This window comes from Sycon ciliatum, chromosome 1, assembly GCF_964019385.1.
Source record: "Sycon ciliatum chromosome 1, ocSycCili1.1, whole genome shotgun sequence".
NCBI classification, from domain to species: Eukaryota; Metazoa; Porifera; class Calcarea; order Leucosolenida; family Sycettidae; genus Sycon; species Sycon ciliatum.
In genome coordinates, this window is record NC_088643.1 from 3929039 (window position 1) to 3953417 (window position 24379).

General features: G+C 48.6%; 1 protein-coding gene across 1 annotated transcript; it reads right to left on the reverse strand.

Moving 5' to 3' along the window:
• On the reverse strand, positions 1 to 24379 carry LOC135810394 (FH1/FH2 domain-containing protein 1-like). Its single transcript, XM_065323890.1, has 19 exons — positions 23988 to 24379; positions 21625 to 21820; positions 21101 to 21174; positions 20163 to 20268; positions 19075 to 19169; positions 17158 to 17302; positions 15889 to 15986; positions 15503 to 15586; positions 14483 to 14548; positions 13255 to 13328; positions 12803 to 12819; positions 9911 to 11526; positions 8871 to 9029; positions 8295 to 8477; positions 4015 to 4134; positions 3359 to 3520; positions 2736 to 3119; positions 2148 to 2373; positions 1 to 943 (listed from the first exon to the last, which is right to left on the reverse strand). The coding sequence occupies exons 1-19, from the start codon at positions 24138 to 24140 to the stop codon at positions 888 to 890; spliced, it is 4014 nt and encodes a 1337-aa protein (XP_065179962.1). The 5' UTR covers positions 24141 to 24379; the 3' UTR covers positions 1 to 887.

Genomic DNA, 24379 nt, shown 5'->3' on the forward strand with positions numbered 1-24379 from the left:
GAAGTGGCACGTCTGTTTGTTTTCATGCGCCGACAGCAGCCCAGGCAAGATTTGGAATTATTAGCAAGTGTAACTATCCAAAGTTGTATCTCAATGTCCACTATCATCTAGACCAAGACAAGAGGGATACAAAACTTGCCAAAAATATCATGTTGAAGGCAAAATATGACAAGAATAGAATCGAGACAATGTTCTCTTTGAATTTCGCCAGAATGGGAAATGACAACTAATGGACCAAATAAATAAGAACATGTAGAGCTAAGGCTTTCAGATAGGTTAGGAATAGTTGAAGATGTACACAAAAAAAGGACGCAGCGGGCCAAACAACGAGGGGAAATAACTGGAGCTCGACCGAGCCAGTGGACGCAGAAACTAGCATACAGATAGAGGGTGGGGAATTGCAACAGGCACTTTGCTGGCCAGCACATATGTGCGTGTGTGTGTGTGTGTACCGCTAGCAGCCATGCCATGGAGCACGACACACAGCCACACCATAGACCATGTCGAATAGACAACGACAGAGGAACAATATAGGAGCAGTAACTTACGCGTGGCCAATCCAAGTGCACGATGTACTGGACGGCCACGGGGGCAAAGACGGAGCAGAGTGACTATTCCCTCGATAGTTCTCACATGCGGAAGGAGAGACGGACAGACAGAGACAGACTGAGATGAACGAACAGACTGAGATGAACAGAGGCCGACAGAGTCGTACCCTGTCGCAGTGGAGCCCAGTGCATGCATTCCGGGTCGCATGCGGTCAGCAGCCAAGTACACGAGTTTGTGTGATACGCCAGCATGGGAATCGCGGACTGCTGAACAACACCAGGCAGAGGCGGTGATGATGGTGGTGGTTAGGTGGTATGCTGGTTGCTCGTGAACAACAGCTAGCCGGCTTTCTTGGCAGCAGCCAGGTCACTCGGGTTGATCAGGGTGCGACGGACTGGAGAAACATCGGAACAAACAAAACAGCAATCAGCATCCATTGGAAAGATAGCCCATTGCAGTACATGCAGTGCAGTGCAGTGCAGTACATGCAGTGCAGTGCATGTACAGTGCTGCATGTCGACCATTAGCTATCCGTGTTTCGACAACTGGAGTCCATCAAAGGGCTTAAGGCCTTGCAACGTCACCCTGGCCCTAAGCTTGAATCCAAACCAGGGAGTAGTAGAATACCGGTATTTTACTACTCCTGATCCGAACTGTGCCAGTAGAACCAGCATTGACAAGAGTGCATTTCCCCTGCTTGCAAATCTCGTTTGGCGAATGCCTGTCCCAAGTACTGTACAGGCATGGCTTGAATTGCCCTGCCCAAACGAACAGAATGCATGTGATTTGAAAACGGATGCTCGAGTTTGTTTGGTAGCTATGGTCCGTATGGAAACACGTGAAGACTTTGGCGGCACAACTGCACCTCTGAATGAACACATGTAACAACGCTTCAGAAGAGATTGAATTGTGTCAATTGCCTGCAGGAGCTGCACCACCTAGGGGAAAATACATTTTTTTAAGTAATTCACAATAAATACACGCTACACGTAGAACGTACCGTGAAACAGACTACCTGCACGTGTACATACTGGCAATGCCAAATGTGAAATGTAAGACATTATTTGCTAGTACAGTGGTCCCTCTATAATCCGGCACCATTTGTGCCAGGGAAATTCTGCTGGATTAACAAATCTGATTTACTGCTGCAATGTGCATGAAAAGGACATTTCGGCTATTAAAAAATTTGTGCTGGTACATAAGAGGGTGCTGGTTTATAAAGTGCTGGATTAAAGAGGGACGACTGTATTATCACACGGTCCATACAAGGCATGGGCTGCGGCTGTGCAATTCACGTGTAGGTTATGTTGTGGGTGGGTGTGGAGGGGGGAGGGGATTGAAGAGCCGCCAGATTCGGTAACCGGTAGTCAATCGGTGAGCTCATCATGCATGAGTTAGCAGCAATCATGGCAGACACATTGAGACCACTCCATAACACCAAGCATGGCAGACACATTGAGACCACTCCACAACACCAAGCTGCATGGTCATGATGGTACACACACACACACTCCGACAGCTAGCTGTTTCAACCGGTTGTTAGCTACTCAGTAAGCATACAGTTGTAGCACACAAAGAGGAAAGACTCATCGACTTACTCGTCTTTCTACGCTGTGGTCTTGTCGTGCCTGGCGTTTTCTTCTTGTACTCCTTCTTCAGGTCCTTGAGCTTGGAGACATCCTGCACGAGGGCACTGAGCAGCTGCTCAGCGTTAGCGCTGTTACCATCATCAGCCACGTCAGGTGCTGCAGCACTTGTCGCCCCTCGCTTTCTGGTGGTGGCCGTCGCTGTGGGTGCAGGCTTGGAAGCACCGACTGCCTCACCCTACAGCAGTGCAACAATAGATGACAGTGGACACAGAGACAGAGAGATTGACTGGCAACACTACACGGAGCAGACGACATGCTGTTCATGCATCTACCAGCACTATGAGAGGGAGAGCGAGAGAGAGAGAGAGAGAGAGAGAGCGAGAGCGAGAGAGGCAGAGGCAGAGAGAGAGAGAGAGAGAGAGAGAGAGAGAGAGAGGCAGAGGCACAGAGAGAGAGAGAGAGAGAGAGAGAGAGAGAGAGAGAGATAGATAGATAGAGAGAGAGAGAGAGACAGAAAGAGAGAGATAGAGAGATAGAGAGAGAGAGAGGGAGACAGACGGACAGACACACCCACACACAACATGTACACACGCTTACATTATTGATCATGACGCCACGCGTCTTGCGCCTCTTTGCCTCCTGCTCCTTCTTCTTGATCAGCTCTTGTTTCTTGGAGTAGAGAGTGTGGTAGTCCATGGAGAACTCACTTAGGATCTTACAGACGTCCTGGAAACTCAGCTCCTTTGCACTGCTGATGGTGTACCCAAGAAACAGTGCTGCTTTCTTGAAGCGGTTTTCCAGTCGGCGGTAGATCGTGTTCAGGACGACGATGCGGTGGGCGATGTCGTCCAGTGAGTTGGTCAGCGACTTTTGCATCTGGTCGTTGTTCTCCTTTTCCAGAATGGACGCCAGGTCGGCCCAGGCGGAGTTCAGCTTCTTTCTCAAGCCATCAAGCATGTTACTGTGGCCCTTGAAGTCGATCTACACTCGCAACGCACAGAGTACACAGAAATGCATGCAAACACACGGTCAATGCGCTCGGCATAGTGCTGACTCCTGGTGGTGAGATAAGACAAATTAGGGCAGGTGTATCAGAGCAAAAACAACAAAAAAAGCAAAATTTCAGACAACAGTGGAGCTTTAACGTGTTAATTTCCAGTCTCCTCGGAGACAGAACACACTTCAAATTCTTGAACAACAGCACGTTGAGGAGAGCTTACCTTACTGCATTTGTGAATGTCTGCAAACTCATGGTGTAAGCCAGTACAGTCGGGAAACTGCTCACACATCAGACTGGCAACGTGGAAGAGCATGGAGTTCTTCTTCACACCATCCTTGATGTTGGAGATCTTGCTGAAGAAATCGAAGGAGAACGCCTTGAACTGTGACCATAAAGGTGGAGGGAGATAGATAGATAGATAGAGAGAGAGAGAGAGAGTGTGTGTGTGTGTGTGTGTGTGTGTGTGTGAGAGAGAGAGAGAGAGAGAGAGAGAGAGAGAGAGAGAGAGAGAGAGAGAGAGAGGGAGAGGGAGAGGGAGAGGGAGAGAGACAGAGACGGAGAGGGCAGAGAAAGAAAAGAGAGATCAGCCACAACCATGGAATGGAATTCGTGACATCTCTCCAGGCTCTGTTTGCACGAGGATTTCGACCTGGGTTGAGTTTCAACCTGCTACAAACACAGATTCACAAGAGCATTCTACATGATGCGTTGCGTTTGACCCCGGTTGAAAGCAAGAAAATTTACGATCATACTGTGGCGTGTGTTTCATGCCAGGACTGCATGTGCAGATTTTTGGTGTCTGCCGTGGAGGTTCCTCCATGAGCCCAAATGATGTAACAGAACCATATATTGAACTTCACAGCACTCATCACTTACATCCTTTGAGGAGAGGAAGTTACAGATTCCGAGAATGACAGCCAGGATATTCTTGAATGTCACGCTCTTGGAAATTTCATTGATAGCGCCCTGGACATACTTCAAGTCACTGGCAAGATCCTAGCATGACAAACAAGCACACACACATATACACAGATGCACATACACACACAGATGCACATACACACACAGATGCACAACCACACACATATACATACACACATACGCACACACAGATTTACATACACACACACACACACACATACACACACACACATACACACACACACACACACACACACACACACTTGTACTTGTTGCTCACTGCCAAACTGGTCACGTGGGTAGTAGGTCTCCCCGGGAGAGGGGATAGAGACTCAAAAAGGAATCTTGGAAAGATGACTCAACTGGCTATTGAACCGCCCAATGGCCGACACCCCCTGAAATCCCCAAAATTCTGGGTGGACTTGAAAATGATCCCACTTATGGGCTCACCACACCTCAGTAAGTGGGTGAGGACAAGGTGCAGAAAAAGGATTGACGGCATCAAGGTATCCGTCCTGGGATCCAACTGCAGCTACCCCTGCCCCCAGTGAAGGTAATACTTGCTACTTGCTAAATCAGAGTGGAGCTGATCTAAGCATCACTAGCACCATTGATTACACAAGAGTGAGACACACACACACACACACACACACACACACACACACACACACACACACACTACTACTACTACTACTACTACTACTACTACTACTACTACTACTACTACTACTACTACTACTACTACTACTACTACTACTACTACTACTACTACTACTACTACTACTACTACTACTACTACTACTACTACTACTACTACTACTACTACTACTACTACTACTACTACTACTACTACTACTACTACTACTACTACTACTACTACTACTACTACTACTACTACTACTACTACTACTACTACTACTACTACTACTACTACTACTACTACTACTACTACTACTACTACTACTACTACTACTACTACTACTACTACTACTACTACTACTACTACTACTACTACTACTACTACTACTACTACTACTACTACTACTACTACTACTACTACTACTACTACTACTATCAATCAGCTACCCCTTGGGGTCACGCCGCCCTCCACTCAGAGAACTGAGCGCAAGGTGAGGGGCACACACACACAAACACACTGCATACACATGAAAGTACACTACAGAATTTAAAACATGCTGCGCGGGCATAGTCAACACCGAACTGGCAAACCATAGCCGCATTGATGTACATGTACTTAAAAGTACATTGTCTAGCAACGAACATCATGGGACTTTGTTGACATTGACTGCATATGGGGTAAATACGATAAATTATTTACACCCAGTGTATACCAATACGTCAAATTTAGCAAGTCATACACACAAGCAGTCAATTCACTGTCTGATGCAGAAGTCAGATTGGCACAAATCAAACCACCACTCTCTCTCTCTCTTGCACATAAGCCGAAAACTACCGGTGATGCTATAAGCTTGATGATCGCATAGCGCAAGCTACAGCAAGATGCAATCAGGAAATATGCATTTTGTTAGCGGAGTCTAGGCGTGTAAAACTGCATTACATGTACAGCCAAAAAGGGTGCTGAGTGACTGAAAGCACTCGTTTCCAGAAGCCGTACGGTACGTTGTCCACACCGAGTTAGTCGACTCTCCCCGTATTAATATCGACTTACTAGCGGAACGTATCATGAGTCATGCTGAGTTCCTAGCTGACGTGCCAACACCGCCGCCCGGTGAGAATAGCACTGCCGAGAAGTCAGCTGAGACACCTACTGCCCCTGCTCAGCAACATCGACCACACCAACCGCAACAGCAACCAGCAAAACCGAGGCAGCAGCAACAGCAGACGCCGAAACCACAACGTCGTCGTCCATCTTCTCATGCTCTTCGAACCACGTCAGAAACAGCAGGTGACGACTGAGCCAGCGCGCCGCAACTTCCGCCGTCCGCAGCAGGGTTCAACGCCACAGCCAGTACGACGTTCGGCTAGAAATGCCCCAGCTGATCGCTAGGGATCGGGGGATCACCGTCATGACCGGCCTCCCGACGGTGATAGCCCCCGACGACTATCTCAGTCGGTAGAGCATGAGACTCTTAATCTCAGGGTTGTGGGTTCGAGCCCCATGTTGGGCGCCAGTGTCAGTCTAATCTTGCCTCAGTCTAGTGTAGTGTAATCTGTTGTCTCGTCCAGTTTTATAGTTCCGGTCTTGTCTAAGTTCCGTCTTCTGTAATAATAATACCAGAGTATCCCTCAATCTAATAGTACTATTTGGTGCGTTGTGTCGGACTGGGACAGCATAAGGATACGAGTACAACAGTAGAGAGATAGACAACATTAGACAACAGAGGAAACACCACCAACCACAGGCGCCAGCGCCGCCAACGCATCCGAAAACTGAGTACCGACCTGAAAACAACCCTACGCGCAAACTGTAGCCGGCGCAGGACACCATCACATTGCCTGGATGTATGTGTACCTGATGAACTCATAGACCTCTTAGGACTCGATCTGAAGTTTGTGCCGAGACTGAACTTTTTAGCAGATATGCCAACACCTTAGCCGGCCCGGTAAGAACAAGTCAGCTGCCATCTTGTATCCCCTCTTCTTGATTTTCAACCTTTCCTTCTCGTCAGGCATGTTCTCCTCTACCTGGAAAACTGCTAAAGTCATTCCGATCTTCAAAAAGAAGGGCTCCCAACATCTGCCAGTGAACTACCGTCCTATCTCCCTGCTCCCCTGCATATCCAAGGTGTGTGAGCATACTGCCTATCTCCCTGCTCCCCTGCATATCCAAGGTGTGTGAGCATACTGCCTATCTCCCTGCTCCCCTGCATATCCAAGGTGTGTGAGCATACTGCCTATCTCCCTGCTCCCCTGCATATCCAAGGTGTGTGAGCATACTGCCTATCTCCCTGCTCCCCTGCATATCCAAGGTGTGTGAGCATACTGCCTATCTCCCTGCTCCCCTGCATATCCAAGGTGTGTGAGCATACTGCCTATCTCCCTGCTCCCCTGCATATCCAAGGTGTGTGAGCATACTGCCTATCTCCCTGCTCCCCTGCATATCCAAGGTGTGTGAGCATACTGCCTATGACATGCTATACACACATGTATCACTGATGTTAGCTCCTTCCCAATCTGGTTTCCGCTGTGGAGACTCTACCTCCCTGCAGTTCGTATTATTATCCAAGACGTTTCCACGCTCAGAGACAGTAGAAAGATTGCCGGCATCTGTTTCTTTGACCTTGCGAAGGTACTTGACACCGTCCGGCAACGCGGGCTCTTGGCCAAGCTACAACATTCGTTTGGGGTAGACGGCTCGCTATTGTCATGGTTGACATCTTACCTGAGAGACCGGCATAAATTTGGTGGTGTGTTTATGTATGTGTGTGTGCGTGTGTTCGGTTGGTAGGTACACTTATGCCTGATTGTGTTGGGTCTGTTGCCAACAGGCTCGGCCGCTTGAAGGTGTAATGTTGTACCTGCCACCTTTGTTGGTTCCAGGGTTCATATACTTTCTATTTGAAGTATACATACCTGTTAACCATGGACTGCTTCTGGCTAGATTAACTCTTGTGTAATCAATGGTGCTAGTGAAGCTTTTATCAGATCCACTCTGATTTAGCCACTCACACTAGTAGCAAGTATTACCTTCACTGGGGGCAGGGGTAACTGCAGTTGGATCCCGGGACGGATACCCTGATACCGTCAATCCTTTTTCTGCACCTTGTCCTCACCCACTTACTGAGGTGTGGTGAGCCCATAAGTGGGATCATTTTCAAGTCCATCCAGCGTTTTGGGGATTTCAGGGGTGTCGGCCGTTGGGCGGTTCAATAACCAATTGAGTCATCTTTCCAAGATTCCTTTTGAGTCTCTCTCCCCTCTCCCGGGGGGACTCACGTGACCAGTTTTGGCAGTGAGCAACAAGTACAGTACAGTACAGTACAGTACAGTGTGTGTGTGTGTGTGTGTGTGTGTGCGCGCGTGTATGTGTGTGTGTGCGTGTGTGTGTATATGTGTGTATGTGTGTGTGTGTGTGTATTCGCGGTCCTGCTTGTGATCCGACTCCCGTTTTCTGGTCCCCTTTTCATAGGGGTGACACTTGCCCATCTGGGCAGTCATGCTGCTAGTAGTAGTAGTAGTAGTAGTAGTAGTAGTAGTAGTAGTAGTAGTAGTGTGTGTGCCTGCGTGTTCAGCACAAGGGTAGTGCAACTTACCGACTCAGCAGCTTCAAACTCCAAGGTGAATGCCCAGAGGCAGAGGCGAGCCTTGACTTCAGAAACACTGCTCAACGTGAATAGGAAATCTTCAGCCTGTGCAAACGGTGTGGTAGGGTCCTTGGTTCTTGCCGCTTCAAGTTCCTTGATTTCCTCTGCCGTTGGACACAGTTTGAGTAGAGACTAGATACAGCAAGCAAGAATGGCGAGTCAGACAGAAAGACACAGAGATACCCAAACTTATACATGGACACAGTCACACAGGCCAACCTACATGCAAGCAGAACAGTCAAACATGTTCTCCAGTGTCACAATCTGCGCCCAGTTCAAAGCCAACCTGCAGTTAGGAAGTGAGATAGGATAGTCATTGGACAACTTCTAGCGAGTGACTACCACACGTGAAAGATGGGTCATGCATGGCATGGCCAGTAGTTTGGGGGAGTTGGCTGCTTCCAACATGGAGCTTACACTTCCAGCCCACTCTCCTGGGATCAGGATAACGACTCTAGAATTTTCAAAATATCGGCATAGTGTACGCTGTAGCAACAGAACACATTCTGTTGTTCTTCTGCCTACCTCAACACCCTCTTTGTTGACCTGGCTTCCATCCATTTTCTGAATGGACGCCTTGAGGAAGCGCGGCGCGGGCAACTTGGTCAGTGCGATGTTGATGTTCCGTGACCGGCTGGCATCTAAGATCTCGATGAACTTGGCCTTGGGTTTATCTTCATCTTTCTGCCGGCACAAACGTCAACAACCCAGCACAACACATGCAGACAGCTAGACGTGAGAGAGAGAGAGAGCGGTATGCATGGCATGCACTGAGGCACACTGATACACGGTGTCCAGGGGAAGACAATAGCAACACATTATGCCGAACGAGAGGGACAGATAGTAGCAGGGTATGCGGGACACCACCATACACCAACTTGCTTACCCACACTGACACCTCATACGCACATACACATCTGTGTATACATAAACATCCATGTACACCCCCCCCCCCCCACCCACACCCACATACACCCCCCCCCCCCCCCACCCACACACACATACACCCCCCCCCCCCCACCCACACACACACCCACCCACATACACTCCCCCCCCCCCACACACACATGCACCCCCCCCCCCCCCCACCCGCACACACATGCACCCCCCCCCCCCCACACCCACCTCCCCCCCCCCCCCCCACACACACACACTTGTACTGTCCCTGTCAGAAACTGGTCACGGGCCGGGGGAGATGAGAAGAATTCAAAAGATATCTCGGAAAGATGACTGAGTTGACTACTGAACCACCCATCGACTGATACCCCCAAATTCCAAACCTCGAGTGGACTTGAAAATGACCCTAACTATCAGACCACAGCACCGTAGTAAGCAGGCGAGCTAAGTGTAGAAAAATAATGGACGGCATGATGGCATCTTTCCTGGGATCCGCCTTCCCGTACACCCATTCCACAAGTGTGGGTGGCTAAGTCAGAGCGGATGTCTCAATACATACTCAAGCAGCTAAGTTCAATCGAAATATGGCATACGCGCACTCACCCACCAAACTAGTCGGCATCTTCTCAGACCCCCCCCCCCCCCCCCCGACACACACACACACATACCTGCTTGGCTGCCTTCTTGACGACCTTCTCCTCGAACAAGATCTTGAACTTCTGCTTGTCAATCTCCACATCCGGCATGTCCTTCCAGATGGTGTCCTTACCACCTCCTCCTAGCATATTAGGATTCATAGGAGCACCAGGGCCAGGAACCTTAATCTGCTTCCAATGGATTGTGCGAATGGGCTTGTTAGCAGCAGGTGCGGCACCTTTCTTAAAGCCGCCCATTCCCGGGGGAGGAGGAGGACCCGGCATGCCGGGAGGCGGCGGAGGTCCTGGGGGACCACCGCCGGGGGGTGGCGGTGGCGGAGGAGGTCCGCCCCCGCCCATTCCGGGCGGCGGCGGAGGTGGAGGTGGTCCTCCTGCTCCCATGCCTGGTGGAGGAGGAGGGGGAGGTGGTCCTCCACCACCCATACCGGGAGGTGGTGGTGGCGGCGGAGGTCCACCACCACCTCCCGGCGGTGGCGGCGGCGGCGGAGGTCCTCCACCCATACCCGGTGGGGGTGGCGGACCGCCCATTCCTGGCATGCCTTTAGGCTTCGGAGGCGCTAAGCAATCGTCATCGTCAGAGTCTCCCAACTCTGTAAAGTCTAAATTGCAGACCTTCAGCGGCCGCGATAAGTCCGGCAAGGGATGGGGATCTACTGGCTCTGGCGGTGGCTCAGGCTTCGGCGGTTCTACAACTGGCTCTGGCTTTGGCGGAGGTGCTGGTTCCGGCTTGGGCTCCGGTTTAGGCTCCGGCTTTTTCTCCTCAGGCTTAGGTACCGCTGTAGCCGGAACACTGGCTTTACTTTCAACGGATGGCTTTGCTTCGATTGGTTTTGCTTCAGTTGGTTTTGCTTCGGTTGGTTTTGCTTCGGTTGGTTTTGCTTCGGTTGGTTTTGCCTCAGTTGGCTTCGCTTCAGCTGGCTTTGCCTCAGTTGGCGTTGCCACGGACGGTGTTGCTACAGACGGCGTTGCTTTCTCTGTGGCTACAGCTTCACTCGGTATGCTCACAGCACTAGGGACAGTTGTTGCAGCAGCAGCTTGGCTTTCCCCTGCTTCTGGCTTCTCTGGGATTTCGCCGTTGACCGGTACATTTGAGATGTGACGGCAAGCATCGGCAGCGGCGGCGGCCATTTCCGCCTGGTCGGCCTGCTCCTTGACGAGGGCGTTGCGCGACGCTCGCCTGAACAGCATCAGCTTGCGCAGCTCCCAGGACTCACTGCCTTCTGCTCCGTCGTCGATCTGGTCAGAGTTACGACGGGAAGAGCCGCCCGAAGGAGGGCCCCCCGGTGCACGAATGGACGATTTCCGCCGTAAACTCGTGCCAGTTCTTTTCGGTGGCGTTACTTCATCCCCTGAATCTAAGCCAGTGGTTTTAGGTATGGTTATTGGCGACAGAGGTTCTCTAGAGTCCTCATCTGCATCGCTTTCGGATTCATCGCTACCAGCCGCGTTTATAGAGGCTAAATCTAAGCTGCTTTGCCTCAGAGCGATGGTTGGTAGGGACGGCTTGGAATCCACACGCTTCAAGCTAGCCTGTGACGCAGTTGGGGACATTTTGGCGTCGGTCATTGAGGCCGACGGCGAAATACTACCACAACGACGTTTACGCACTAATCCAGAGCCACGAGTCACTGCGTGGGGATTAGAAAAGAACGGACAGACACACATGCAGGTATGCATACAAACACACGTGCAGGCATACGCACCGACACACGCGCAGGCATACGGACAGACACACATGCATGCATACGGGACAGACACACGCGCAGGTATACGCACCGACACACCCGCAGGCATACACACAGACACACATGCAGGAATACGGACAGACACACCCGCAGGAATATGGACAGACACACGTGCAAGCATACAACAGCAGAGCATGACACAGATTAGCTACTATAGAGGCCGGATAAGTTGACAGTTGACCTGCTGCACAGCTAGTGGCATGTGGTGTGAATCTAGGGAAGCCAAACTAGGTTAGGCTAGGCTACAAAATTAGGACAGGTATGCCATGGCAAAGTGTATGGAGAAGCACATCCCAAACCCAGATTTCTGAGATTCAAAGTGGGTTTTTGATCCTCAATTCGGCCCAAATCGGACTTTCAAAAGCCAGCGGGACTGTTTCCGATGAATGGACTGTAGGCTAAGCTAGGCTAGACAATGCATGCAGCATTGAGTAAACTCTTTGCTCGAAGAATTCTGACGGGATGTGCTTTAAAAAAGCACCCTGCAGGGATGCGGAGAACACTCAACTGCACTACTATCAAGAGTATATGTACGTTTGCTAATACCGTAAAGTACCGTTGATCCGCCCCCTCTCTAATTCCCGCCCCCTGTCGATTTTCTCCTTGTGAAGCGACTTCGGCGTATACAACGAAATACGATGTTGAACCGACGCATGCACTGCTGTACACAATATTCGCCAATCCAGGATCAAAATGTGCACAATCCAGCACATTGAGTCTGATCCTCTACATTGTTGTACATCGTACTGCACTTGACAGCCTTGATCTAATTCCCGCCCCCTGCCGAAAACCCAGCTGGGAAGTGACATGGCGTGGGGGCGGATCAACGGTACTTTACGGTACTCACAACATAGTCAAGGTCTGTATTTCCGTGCTTATTTATTTATTTTTATTTATTTCACTCAACTCGTGGTCCATGACCAATTGGCACGCAAAGTGCGAGAGAGAGGGGTGATAGCCAACCACGGCAAGAAAAGAATTATGAATAGCATCCAGCTACAAGTCACAAACCCACTTCCCCGGACTTTGTTTTGACTTGAGTCCACTTTGGAATTGATCAACGCTTGAAACCCCCAGATGTTGGATCAACATTGAATCTAAACAGACTACAGAGCTTGACACTGAATTCGGACGGGCAAACTTGCAGAAATCAACTTACGCAAACTGGTGGATTTCCTGGAAGCACGTATGAGCAAATACACATTCCCATAAACATATGCACAAGCATGCACAAGCATGCACACACACGCACGCACGCACGCACACACACCCACCCACCCACACACACACACACACACACACACACACACACACACACACACACACACAAACATGCACATGTGAAGGTAATGCATGATGCTAGTGTGGGTGCCAGAAATACCCCATCGGCCAACAGGTACATCTGCTTCAAGAGATAATAAGTATGAAGCCTGAAATCATGATGAATGACAAGTACAGATGGTCAAGCAGCCCAGCCCATAGCAACACACCCAAAACCACTGTCTGGCAGAATTGCACACATCACCCCCCCCCCCCCCCACACACACACACGCAGCAACACAAGGGATCATCACATCACGGGAAGGGAGTGACGAGACGAGTCAGACTTACTTGACACCTACGGTCAGCTCATTCGCTGGTTCATCATCTGGAGCAACAATATCGTACTCCTCCCGCAATGCTTTCTACAAGCAGTTTAGAGAGACAACGACAGAGAGAAAGCAAACCAATTTATACACCAGCAAAGAAACGTATAGGCGGGAGAGATGCATTAGCGCAAACATCTACAACCTGTTTAAAGCACAAAAAGCATTAGAATAAACACAGAGACAGCATAGGAATGCAGGCTGCATGTACACCATGTGGGTGCTAAGAGAGTTGGTTCTAATTTCACTTCCTTCTCTCTCTCTCGAGTGGGTCTATTGTTAGTAGTCAGATATCTGCAATAGTCCCCACTATACAGAACAACAAGGACAATCAAGGCTTGTTTGCTGCTACTTCAAGTTTCACCACTATAAATAATATCCAATCGAATCCAATCCATGGGAGTATGTCCTTCACCTTGGCAATTTCACACACTGTCTTTCCTGTGATAATGATCCCCCCCCCCCCCATGCATCGACCAGGCGCCAGGCGTGAACTGATGATGGTGGTGGTGGTGGTGAGAAGGAGAGCTCTGTGCCAGAACTTTGCAGCCTAGAGAGCGTGCGTGGGCAGGCGTGTGTTTACCGCCATATTGCTAAGTGTTTCTCTACCACCATAATCATTTCTCTCGAGTGGGTCTATTATTAGTAGGCAGATGTCTGCTATACATAATATCCAATCCAATCCATTGAAGTATGTCCTTCACCTTGGCAATTTCACACACTGTCTTTCCTGTATCCTAGGAAAAGGTGATGAGCTGGGGGAGACAATTGTCACCTGCTTGTCTATGCGTACTGCCTTTGCACTTGGAAGGTGGCGGACACGCAAACCAAGCTCGTGCCTCGTACTAGTGGCGTGGAGCGTGGTAACAAGAAGTTACAGCACCACCTCACAGAATGCATGTGTGCATCTGAGGGATGATCATGTTTCCGTATTGAAAGCATCACACCCACAGGCCTACACACCAAAATACTTTCCCAGTCACCAATCACCCAAACATTTCAGAATTCCATCGGCCGTGAGTGCTAAATTGATCACTCTGTGTCAAGAAGCAGCACGTTAGTTTTTGCCTTTCCCAGTCCAGTACCGCAATACAAAGGCCAGCAAACCGAGAGGACTGGTTGGGCTGGATATTGACCGGAAAATAGCATGTGCCAGTTCAAACTCGCATGCAGCACATGGTATCGTTTCTCACCTCATACTGGCTGAACTGTTCCAGGAGTGGTTTATTTCTATCAATTCCAACCTTAGCTTGGTGTTGCTGAGCATTAACAATAACAGCAGCAGCAGCAGCAACAGCAGCGGCAGCAAAAACAAGAAAAAGGTATTTTACAACAAACAAGAAAACAGCAACAGGAACAATGCTGGAGTGAATACTCACAACAAGAACAAACAGAAGCAAAGAACACTAGCGGCACCAGCATAACCAGCTACACACACACACACACACACACACACAAACACACACACATACACACACACGAAGTACACTAGGGTGTAAGGAGTCCCAACCCAGCGAGTTACCTATCCACACACTACGCACGCACGCATGCATCACCTCTAGTGAGCGGCAACTGTTCATGGCTACACAGAACATACTTAACTCCAGCAGGAAACATATTACACTAGATACGCTAGCATCAAGAAACATGAAGTGAACAAGCTGATCGTGAATACCGTAAAGTACCGTTGATCCGCCCCCTCTCTAATTCCCACCCCCTGTCGATCTTCTACTTGTGAAGGGACTTCGGTGTATACAACGAAATACGATGTTGAACCGACGCATGCACTGCTGCACATAATACGTGCCAATCCAGGATGAAAATGTGCACAATTCAGCACATCGAGTCTGATCCTCCACGTTGTTGTACATGTACATCGTACTGCACTTGACAGCCTTGATCTAATTCCCGCCCCCTGCCGAAAACCCAGCTGGGAAGCGACATGGCGTGGGGATCAACGATATTCTACAGTACTACCTGATGCTAACTGTAAGTTGACAAATTGTCGGCCCATTCCAATGTTCGGCCTGTACTATATACTGCTGCTGCCTGTATACACTGTCACACTGAACCTTGCAAAACAAATTTTCAGCTGCAACACATTTTCGGCCAGCTATGACCAGGCCGAAAATAGCCGAAATTAAGTATGCGCCGAATATTTGTTGACTAAGAGTAATGCCTGATGCCTACGCAGGAAGTGGACAAGGACTTACAGCGATGATTTGTTCCATGTTGTGTACTTCCAGTTTGTCTGTTCTTTCATAGTATTCATCTTGATCTGAGGATTGTGTTAGTAGCTACACAACCCAAACACAACAAGAGAAGACAGTGAAAAACAGATGAAAACTCAGAGGAGAGACAGACGTACAAACAGACAGATAGGCAAAGGAACACACACACACACACACACTTCAGATGCATGTGGGTACATAATGCATTCAGCAGCGTCAGGACATGTTTGCGGAGTTAACACAGTACCTACACATTCATGTACTGGCTGGAGAGCACGCTAGAAGTTCGCACGGAACTCACGTGTGCAGGTTTAGTCCTCCACAAGTATGTTTTAGAAATGCACGGTAATAAGTACATGTCTACCAACCTGGTTAATGAGTGTCATGACCAGCGTCAGGAAGTTGTGCCCGTGGCATAGCGTCTTCTCCCGCATTGCTGATGCTAGCGTGGTGAACGGCTTTTGGCCTGCATTACGCGGGCACGCACACACACAGACACATAGACACGTGCATGCACATACACTTGCACGCACACACACACACACACATGCTCGCGTGTGCACACACACACATGTACGCATATGCACATGCACACACATACACACACATACACACACACACACCACACACATACACGCATAAGTGTGTGCATGCCCAAACGCCCAGTGGACAAACAAACCATTCACATGAAGACCAAATGACGAAGAATGGTATTAGAACACACACACACACACACACACACACACACACACACACACACACACACACACACACACACACACACACACATGTATATTTCGACCACACTGTCTTTTCCCACACCATCCACTGAGCGCAACCGTGGTGCACAGGCCATGCTACTCGGAGAGTCAAGTTGGGGTGAATTCTAAGTGGCCGAATGCCGCTGCTTACCTTCCTCTACATACTGTCAGACCTCGATTAACCGCACACATCCGTTTTCCACAAAAAAATGCCTGAATAGGCGAGGGAACCGGATAATCGAACACATATACTGTATGTATGCATGGCATATGCTGTAAATCAGTAAGCAATGATTTTCTTCCGGATCGGCGAGGTCTGACGGTACTGCAACACATGCCATGTACACATGCATGTCCACAACCAAATGAGCCGCAACGTGACAAAAGGGTGCTTATGGCAAAAATTTAACAAACTGAGTTATGGATACAGCGCAATGGCTGAATTCTCACCGCTTCTGTTGCAAAAACATATTCAAAAAGCTTGATAAATCGCACCGAAAACTAATTGAATTCAAAAAGAAAATGTGCACTCTCAATATTGCATACTCAACTTTCAAACGAGTTTTTCTCAGTTTGATGTCGCGTGCCATAAGCACCCTTTTGTCGTGGCGCGGCTCAAATAATATTACACAGGGAGCAGAGACTTATAGCAATGCTTCTGTTGGCACCCATACCGGCTCCTAGGAACCAACATGTACCATGCAAGAAGCATGCACATCTAAACACACTACACTAATCAACGGCCAGCACGACAAAGATTTTTTTAAACTTGGGCCAGTACGACTACAGTATTCACTTTGTCTTGGGGGTTAGACATGGGGAAGTTGCCGTACTGGGGTGGTGAGCCCGCCCTTCGGCAAAGATCAAGTGCCTTACCGCGGCCGGCATCCTCCTTCTCGATTGCAGAGTACAGCCACTTGGCTGGGGTGATCTCCTCTTCATTAGAATTCGTCATGTAGTTGACTTTACAGTTGACAAACACCAGCATCAATTCAGTGGCATTCTGAGCAACGAGACGGGACTGCAGCCAACAAACGCAAACACAGCACACACGTATGATAGCCATTGTTAGAATCATAGTGTGTGTGTGTGTGGGGGGGGGGGGGGGTGTTGCGGGTGTATAGCACCCGGAGTCTTGAAAGGGATAGACGTGCCATAACTCCACTTTTCGTACAACACTCAAATGTCTCGTATCCGGGCCCTCTTACCTTGGGACCGGATACCGGCCGTATCTCAGGATAACTTCATCTTCCATGAGCCCATGACCCATTTCAGTTTTTGATGAAGTTTATTTGGCACGTATTCATGTACTTGTGTAGGATAAAAAAAAGAGTCTGGAGCAGTCAACACCAGAGGAGCTGGTAGCCTTAATACCTTGGAGACACCGCAACCACCACCTCTGCCCTCATCTGTGACATAAGAGAGCAGCGCCAAATACATCTTCTCTGGTAGCTTCAGTGGAGCTGTTCACATCCACGTTCACATCTCACTTTTCCTATTTATAATACTCGTAATCGTGCAATTTTCTTCTAGTGATAATCCATTCTTTTCGGACTGCTTCCTCTTTTCTCGTTCACTCCCTGTCCTCGTTCTCTACAGTCCATTTCAAAACTATAGACGCGTACCTAGGCAAAAACCGTTATGCCAGCATCTATACCACATAAAATCTGTGATCACTTTGTGCATAATTTTTTCCAAATTGGGCGTCTGTTATCCAATCCTTTAGAAACTATATGAGAGTAATTGTGGAGCGATCCTGAGCAATATTCCGAAAACTATTCTCAAAAAGTTCCAGCCAAATTTGAAATATTTCAAAAACCCTACGCGTCTATAGTTTTGAAATGCACTGTAGGGGGAGAGTATTGTGGCACTTTGCTTGGAATTTTCACTTTTCCATTCAGAAATTCCCTATAAATCTTCTAGGTTTCAGCGTACAAGTACATGTACACGGTTGCTCTGTAAACACATTGTAACTTTCACACAGTGTAAATTTTATCTTTGTCTTTTGCGGTTAGTATCCATATTTGATGATCCTTGGCCTTGTTTTTCCGCCATGTAAGGCATTCTTCCCCATTCAGATACAAACAAGCTTGAAGCTTAAAACTGTCAATCAGGGAGTCGCAGCGCGCAAAGAGACGATGCGGGCAACTGTAGAGCCGAATCATGTGGATGTCAACTTCACAGTCGCCCTTGCATTGGGGCAGGGGCCGCAGGGCCGATTTCTACACGCTTGCATATGGCATCGCTTGTCTGGGCCTGCACTTGCGGTCAGCTGGTCAAGGCTACGATCGTGAGTTGCATAGATATGGGATGATGTAGAACTTCCGGATAAGGGGGAACCTGGGTAAGGGAGAGTCCAGATAAGGGGAGTCAGGATAGTATTTGGGGGAGTTTGAGTGCACATGCACCACCGGTGCATCGTGCACCGGCACCGATGAATAAAATACAAAGATTTTAATGCAGGGATAAGCTAGTTTTCAGCAGGCACAAGCGCACAATTCTGGTGGTCCGAATGAATCCGCCTGTAGTGCAGTAGCCACTGAAAGTCAGGAGGGCACTTGAAACGACAGCCCCTAGCTACAAAATTTATGCTTCTTCCTTTTTTTTACTATGTTCACATACCCAACTCGTGAATAATAATGAAAGACAATGGTACTGAGACTAGGACAAACGTTAAAACTATTGAGCAGGAGCTGCACCGAGACGCAGCAGTGATGGTGGGGCATTGATGGCTCTGCCGACCGGAGGTCTCGGCATCACGGCCAAAAACACTGCACACAGCTGCAGACTTACACTTGATCGCACACAGCTATGCAGCCACTGCAGCACTAAGCTGTCTTCAAATACGGCATTGAGACCATCCAAATACAGCAGCAACTCTCCCAGAACTGAATTCAAACACACACACACACACACACAAACGGAAGCACCACATGCATCAGCAGGAGGAAAGGATTGGAGATGGTCACACAAACAATGGCTTTTAAAAAGATTAGGAAATGTGCAATGGCGTCATTAAGCGAGGAGCTTTGTGGGAAGTGGCATCACAAACACTAGTTCGCTGCTCAATACAAAAACATGCCATGATGTCATGATGATGTCATTTGCATAATGTCGATGACTGACACTGTGGAGTGGGATTCACAGAAGCTTTTTTACGATGCGATACGCGATCCGATACGATCTGCGACGGTGACGTGCAAAATACCATTCACAGAAGAAGTCAGCGATGTGACGACGCCTTGCTGATTTGGCGCGGAGTTCAATGCAGGTGAGTACGTCACCATGGTGTTCGCGTGGCTGGGTACAATGTTTACAAATCTACAAGCAACTCCTGAACCTTTGTGCCACTTCACTGGAAAAAGGCCAAAATCGTGCATCGTATCGCATGTCGCATCACAAAAGTTGAGCCAAGCTGACCGAGTTCAACTTCTGCGTCCAGTTGCAACAGTTGCATGAGCTGCGAGATGGATTGCGATTTGGGGATTTCCCAGTTTCGTGGCCGTCGTATGGTGCATCTCAAAAATGCGCCTGTGAATCCCGCTTGAATCAAGGTACATTTATAGCAATATACGCTGGTGGTGACTGAAATGCGACCTGTGACGCGGTGCACTCGCACTGCACGAACACTGCACACGACCACACCAGCCTCAAAGCACGAAAAACGCACGCTTCCATAATACTACAACTGCTGTACTGTCCGCATGACCTATCTTGCAGTTACCATGGTTACCGTACACGATATCTACAAGGACGACTAATTGCACTGTAAGCATTTCCTACATGTCGACATGTTTGTGTAAAATGTTATATGATGAAGATATCTTAAAAGAATTTTCTGGATTTTGTAACGTATACATTTGAAAAAGAAGACAACTGACCTCTTAGTACATATTGCTGGGTGGTGTCATCTGACATACGGGCCAGCTCAGTTAGAGCATTGAGACCCTGGCAAGACAGGAACTCCTGCAGGAAATCTAAATCCTCCTGTAGAGCACACGGGGAGTACACAAAACACAACGGGCAGTGATGAGACAACGTAGTCAACAGGATTCGGTCTCGATCCTGGGTTGCACAGGCCTGGGTGGCGCAGGCCTGGGTGGCGCAGGCCACACATCATGTAGAATTTCTACACCCATGCAGAGTGGAGCAAGCTGATAAAGAAGCCGATCGGAAATCGGAATTTTTCATCGGCTTGAGGCTAGTAGAAAGGAGGTCATGTTGGAATGAATGTTCAAAGTTTGAATGTCAGACATCCACCACCTACTAAGCTTGAATAGACATCAGGCACGAAAAGCGTAAACCTCTCTATTGTTTAGACCGGATCACATATTTTATATAATGGGAGGTATGCATCGAAGATGGCCGTCACCTTTTTGCGCTGCAAATTGCCCCATTTTTGGCAGGTACAACCCGCTCTAGTACATTTATGAGTATGACCTCACAAAGTTCATGATCTTTTATGCAGAGTTGGTATCACAGTGTGTACGGCTGTAGTGGACTGGCCCCTCAAAAGCCCCATTAGATCAAAACCTGGCCCCTCAAAAGCCCCATTAGATCAAAACCTGGCCCCTCAAAAGCCCCATTAGATCAAAACCTGGCCCCTCAAAAGCCCCATTAGATCAAAACCTGGCCCCTCAAAAGCCCCATTAGATCAAAACCTGGCCCCTCAAAAGCCCCATTAGATCAAAACCTGGCCCCTCAAAAGCCCCATTAGATCAAAACCTAATGGCGGGAAATTGATGCATACTGGTACACATGTACGTCACATTATCTAAAGGATGTTGTGATTTCATGAAATGCATCACCAGTTACTCACGTGAAGGAGACGCTTGAGAGCAAAGAGAATTTTGCGCATGATGGTCGGTGGGCCATCTTGCAACAAGAGCGTTTCTGTATCACACACACACACACACACACACACACACACACACACACACACACACACACACACACACACACACACGCACACACGCACGCACAGACTTTGACTACCGGTATGTCAAACGCAGTCACGGAATGGGATCCGCAGCTGCCAAGGACCCTCCATCACCACACCATACACCAGCAGGAATACTACATACTACACACAGAACAAGGACTGAGTAAGAACAGAGTGACCACAGTGAAACCTGCCTAAGATGGCCGCTCAAAGGACAGTCAAAGTGTGGTCTCTGTTACCAGGTGGTCTCCTTATCCAGGGTCATTTTACTGGAAAGAGATTCCTTGTATTGGTCCTGGTTGCAGTGGTCTTCTAGGACAGGTGGCCGCCTTATGCGAGTGGTCGCCTTGACAGATTTTACAGTATTCAGTTGCCAGTATAATGTTACCATGCCAACTCACCAATAGTTCTGTTGACTCTCACGCTCAGCTTGGTTCTCAGCAGCAGTACAACACGTCGGTTAACTTTGAGCTCCTTGTCATTTAGAAACACTGGTGTGTCATCGTGTATTTCCGAGAGGGAGAGGTCTACGTCCACCTCCACCGCCTCTTTCATGTTCCCAGTGCCGGGAATAATCTGAATGCAACATTCTGACACCTATGTGCGCACACAGATGGACACACGTGCACGTGCACACACATACACACACACACACACATACACACATGCACGCCCTCAAATACAAACACACGCGTGCGCGCGCGCACACACACACACACACACACACACACACACATATACACACAGACGTGTTCACAGACACAGACACACCATTTTCAGCCAAACAGCACACTACAGTGGATTGTATAGATGGTCCCTTACCACTGACCAAGACTAGCTCGAATACCAGTGACATGCTGCTGTCTTACTGTACAAGTACATACACAAGAGACATTGGAAGCTGTGTCGCAACTCTGAGTTTCACGTATTACTACGATCATCAGGCAACAAGTACATACAATATAGGTGTCTGGTGATTGCCTATGGGTATGAACACTATTAGTTACAAGGAATGATACGTGGTGCTCTGTGTGCCGTGCGTCAGATAGCTCCATTCGAATGAATATTGAGCATTCTACGGAGCCGGAGGACTCTCATTTGTACATACAATATACATAGTGTATATACAATATACATGGTGCTCATACAATATACATGGTGCTTATACAATATACATAGTGCTCATACAATATACATGGTGCTTATAGTTTGACAGCAGCATGTAACAAGGTGGAGGACACCGTGTTCGGAAACAGCGACCTTTCTACAACCATCCACGGTTGGTAGAGCCCCGGTCTGTTGGGACCATCTGAACCGTATGGGTCTTAGACCCGGTTCCGACCCGCTTTATTCTAGGGGGGGGGGGGTATAGACTACTCCTAAAGTCAGCCGAGCACTCCGCGATCGCTACTGGGTGTCTCCTCGAGAGTCCGAAAAAATAGAAGTTATTTTAATCCGAAATGTTTTTCCTGAACGTCATTTCTTCCAACTTCTGCCCATGCTGCTGTCAAACTATGAACACCATGTAAACAAAAACAAGGTTTATCTACTCGTCTATACAATATACATGTACAGTTGTCTTAAGTCCCTAGGCTGCTTACAGTGCTCAATGTCCACTGGACAGAACAAGTAATATACAGTCATGTACATGTGAAATGATCTGTGAGTGGTGGTGCATGGCGTCAGGCTTCTTGCAATGGTACACTGTGCTGCACAGATGAGTCAGGACCCATGAATGCAGTTCTACTCTAATCTCAACGACAAGTGACCAGCCCAGGTGTGTGTGTGTGTGTGTGCGTGTGTGTGTGTGTGTCAGTGCCATTGCTGGCGGAATGTGTCCTCGGACTTTACTGTCATCGGTTTACCTGAAGCGGACTGGTATCACACAGCGCAGGAGAGATCCACCTGGTTTCAGTGTTGTCGACAGAGGGTGGAGAAGCCGCAGACATTCCGTGCCCCAACTACCGCTGTGACAGAGCGTTCCGTCGTCCTGGTGACCTCAAGCGGCATGCGCCATACTGCAGATCTCGGGTTTAGAGCCTCAGCGTGAGGAAGCCGTCGCTATCATTGCTACGGCAATGGGCATTCAAGGTTGAAGGTGTGCGTGTGTGTGTGTATGTGTGTGTGTGGTGTGTGTGTGTGTGTGTGTGTGTGTGCATGCGTGTGTGCATGTTTTGTGTGTGTGTTTGCATGTGTATGCATGTCTTCCATTTGCCTATATCCAGGTTGTTGTCTGAACTAGCCAAGGTAGACTTGCAACACTCCCAGATCATACAGACATTTACGATTGCACTATATGATAGATTGGAAACTAACACACCCGTTGACTGCACGCCAGAACATCAACATCAACAGCAAAGCCTGCACTGATCACAACAGAGGCTGTGCAGGACTTTCGAAAGCAAGTATTAGTTCATGGCCGTGCAGGCGAGTGTAGGACGGCAAATTTGAAGCTGCTACACAAAATTGATGACAACACAGGGGGTATTTCCGGATGGTGGACACAGGCTGTGCGTACGGTTACATGAACATGGAAGACGCGCAGGACAACCTTCAAACACCGAAACTCTGCGACACGGACATCTCGTGAAGTCGTGTTATGTACCAGCATCTATCTATCAACGCACGAAACAGGGGGAAACTCGTTTTCAAATACTGGCCTGGCTTTTCGCAATGAGGCAAACGGCTGATTGCTCCCAAGTTATGTGGTAGATTGTATGTACGACAAAACATCGTGAACCAGTACATGCCATGTACTCCTCACCTCATTGGGAGCGTTGAGATGTTCCTTCAATGCAGCAAGTTGAACACGTAATGGCAGCTCGATATCGAACTTATAAGTGGTGGGCGTAGTGGGCGACGGGAAGGTAAGCTTACATGGGTCAGTGTCATCGATGAACTGAACTCGGAAATCCATCTTCCGAGGGCAATTTCTACGCTTGGTCTACACTACAGTCGACGGTTCAAGTTCAAGACTGGTGGAAAGCCTGCCATTCAAGCGGCACCCTGGCTGGGTAAGAACTGCACTAGATACTGATTGCGTTGTAATGCTCCACAGTATTCCAGACTTGTGCATGTCCTTCAGGCTTCTTCGTGAATGACGACCGCACACCGAAAACCTTCTTTGTCACTCCAGCAGGACTGCCTGAAAAGCAA

Excerpts from the sequence above, each read along its gene's own strand:
- LOC135810394 (XM_065323890.1), bottom strand. The coding sequence starts at position 24,140 with ATGGATTTCCGAGTTCAGTTCATCGATGACACTGACCCATGTAAGCTT. Across the intron at positions 20,269-21,100 it reads CTCTCAAGCGTCTCCTTCAC|GAGGATTTAGATTTCCTGCA; the intron begins GTGAGTAACTGG and ends TGTGCTCTACAG. Across the intron at positions 3,521-4,014 it reads ACTTCCTCTCCTCAAAGGAT|TTCAAGGCGTTCTCCTTCGA; the intron begins GTAAGTGATGAG and ends TTATGGTCACAG.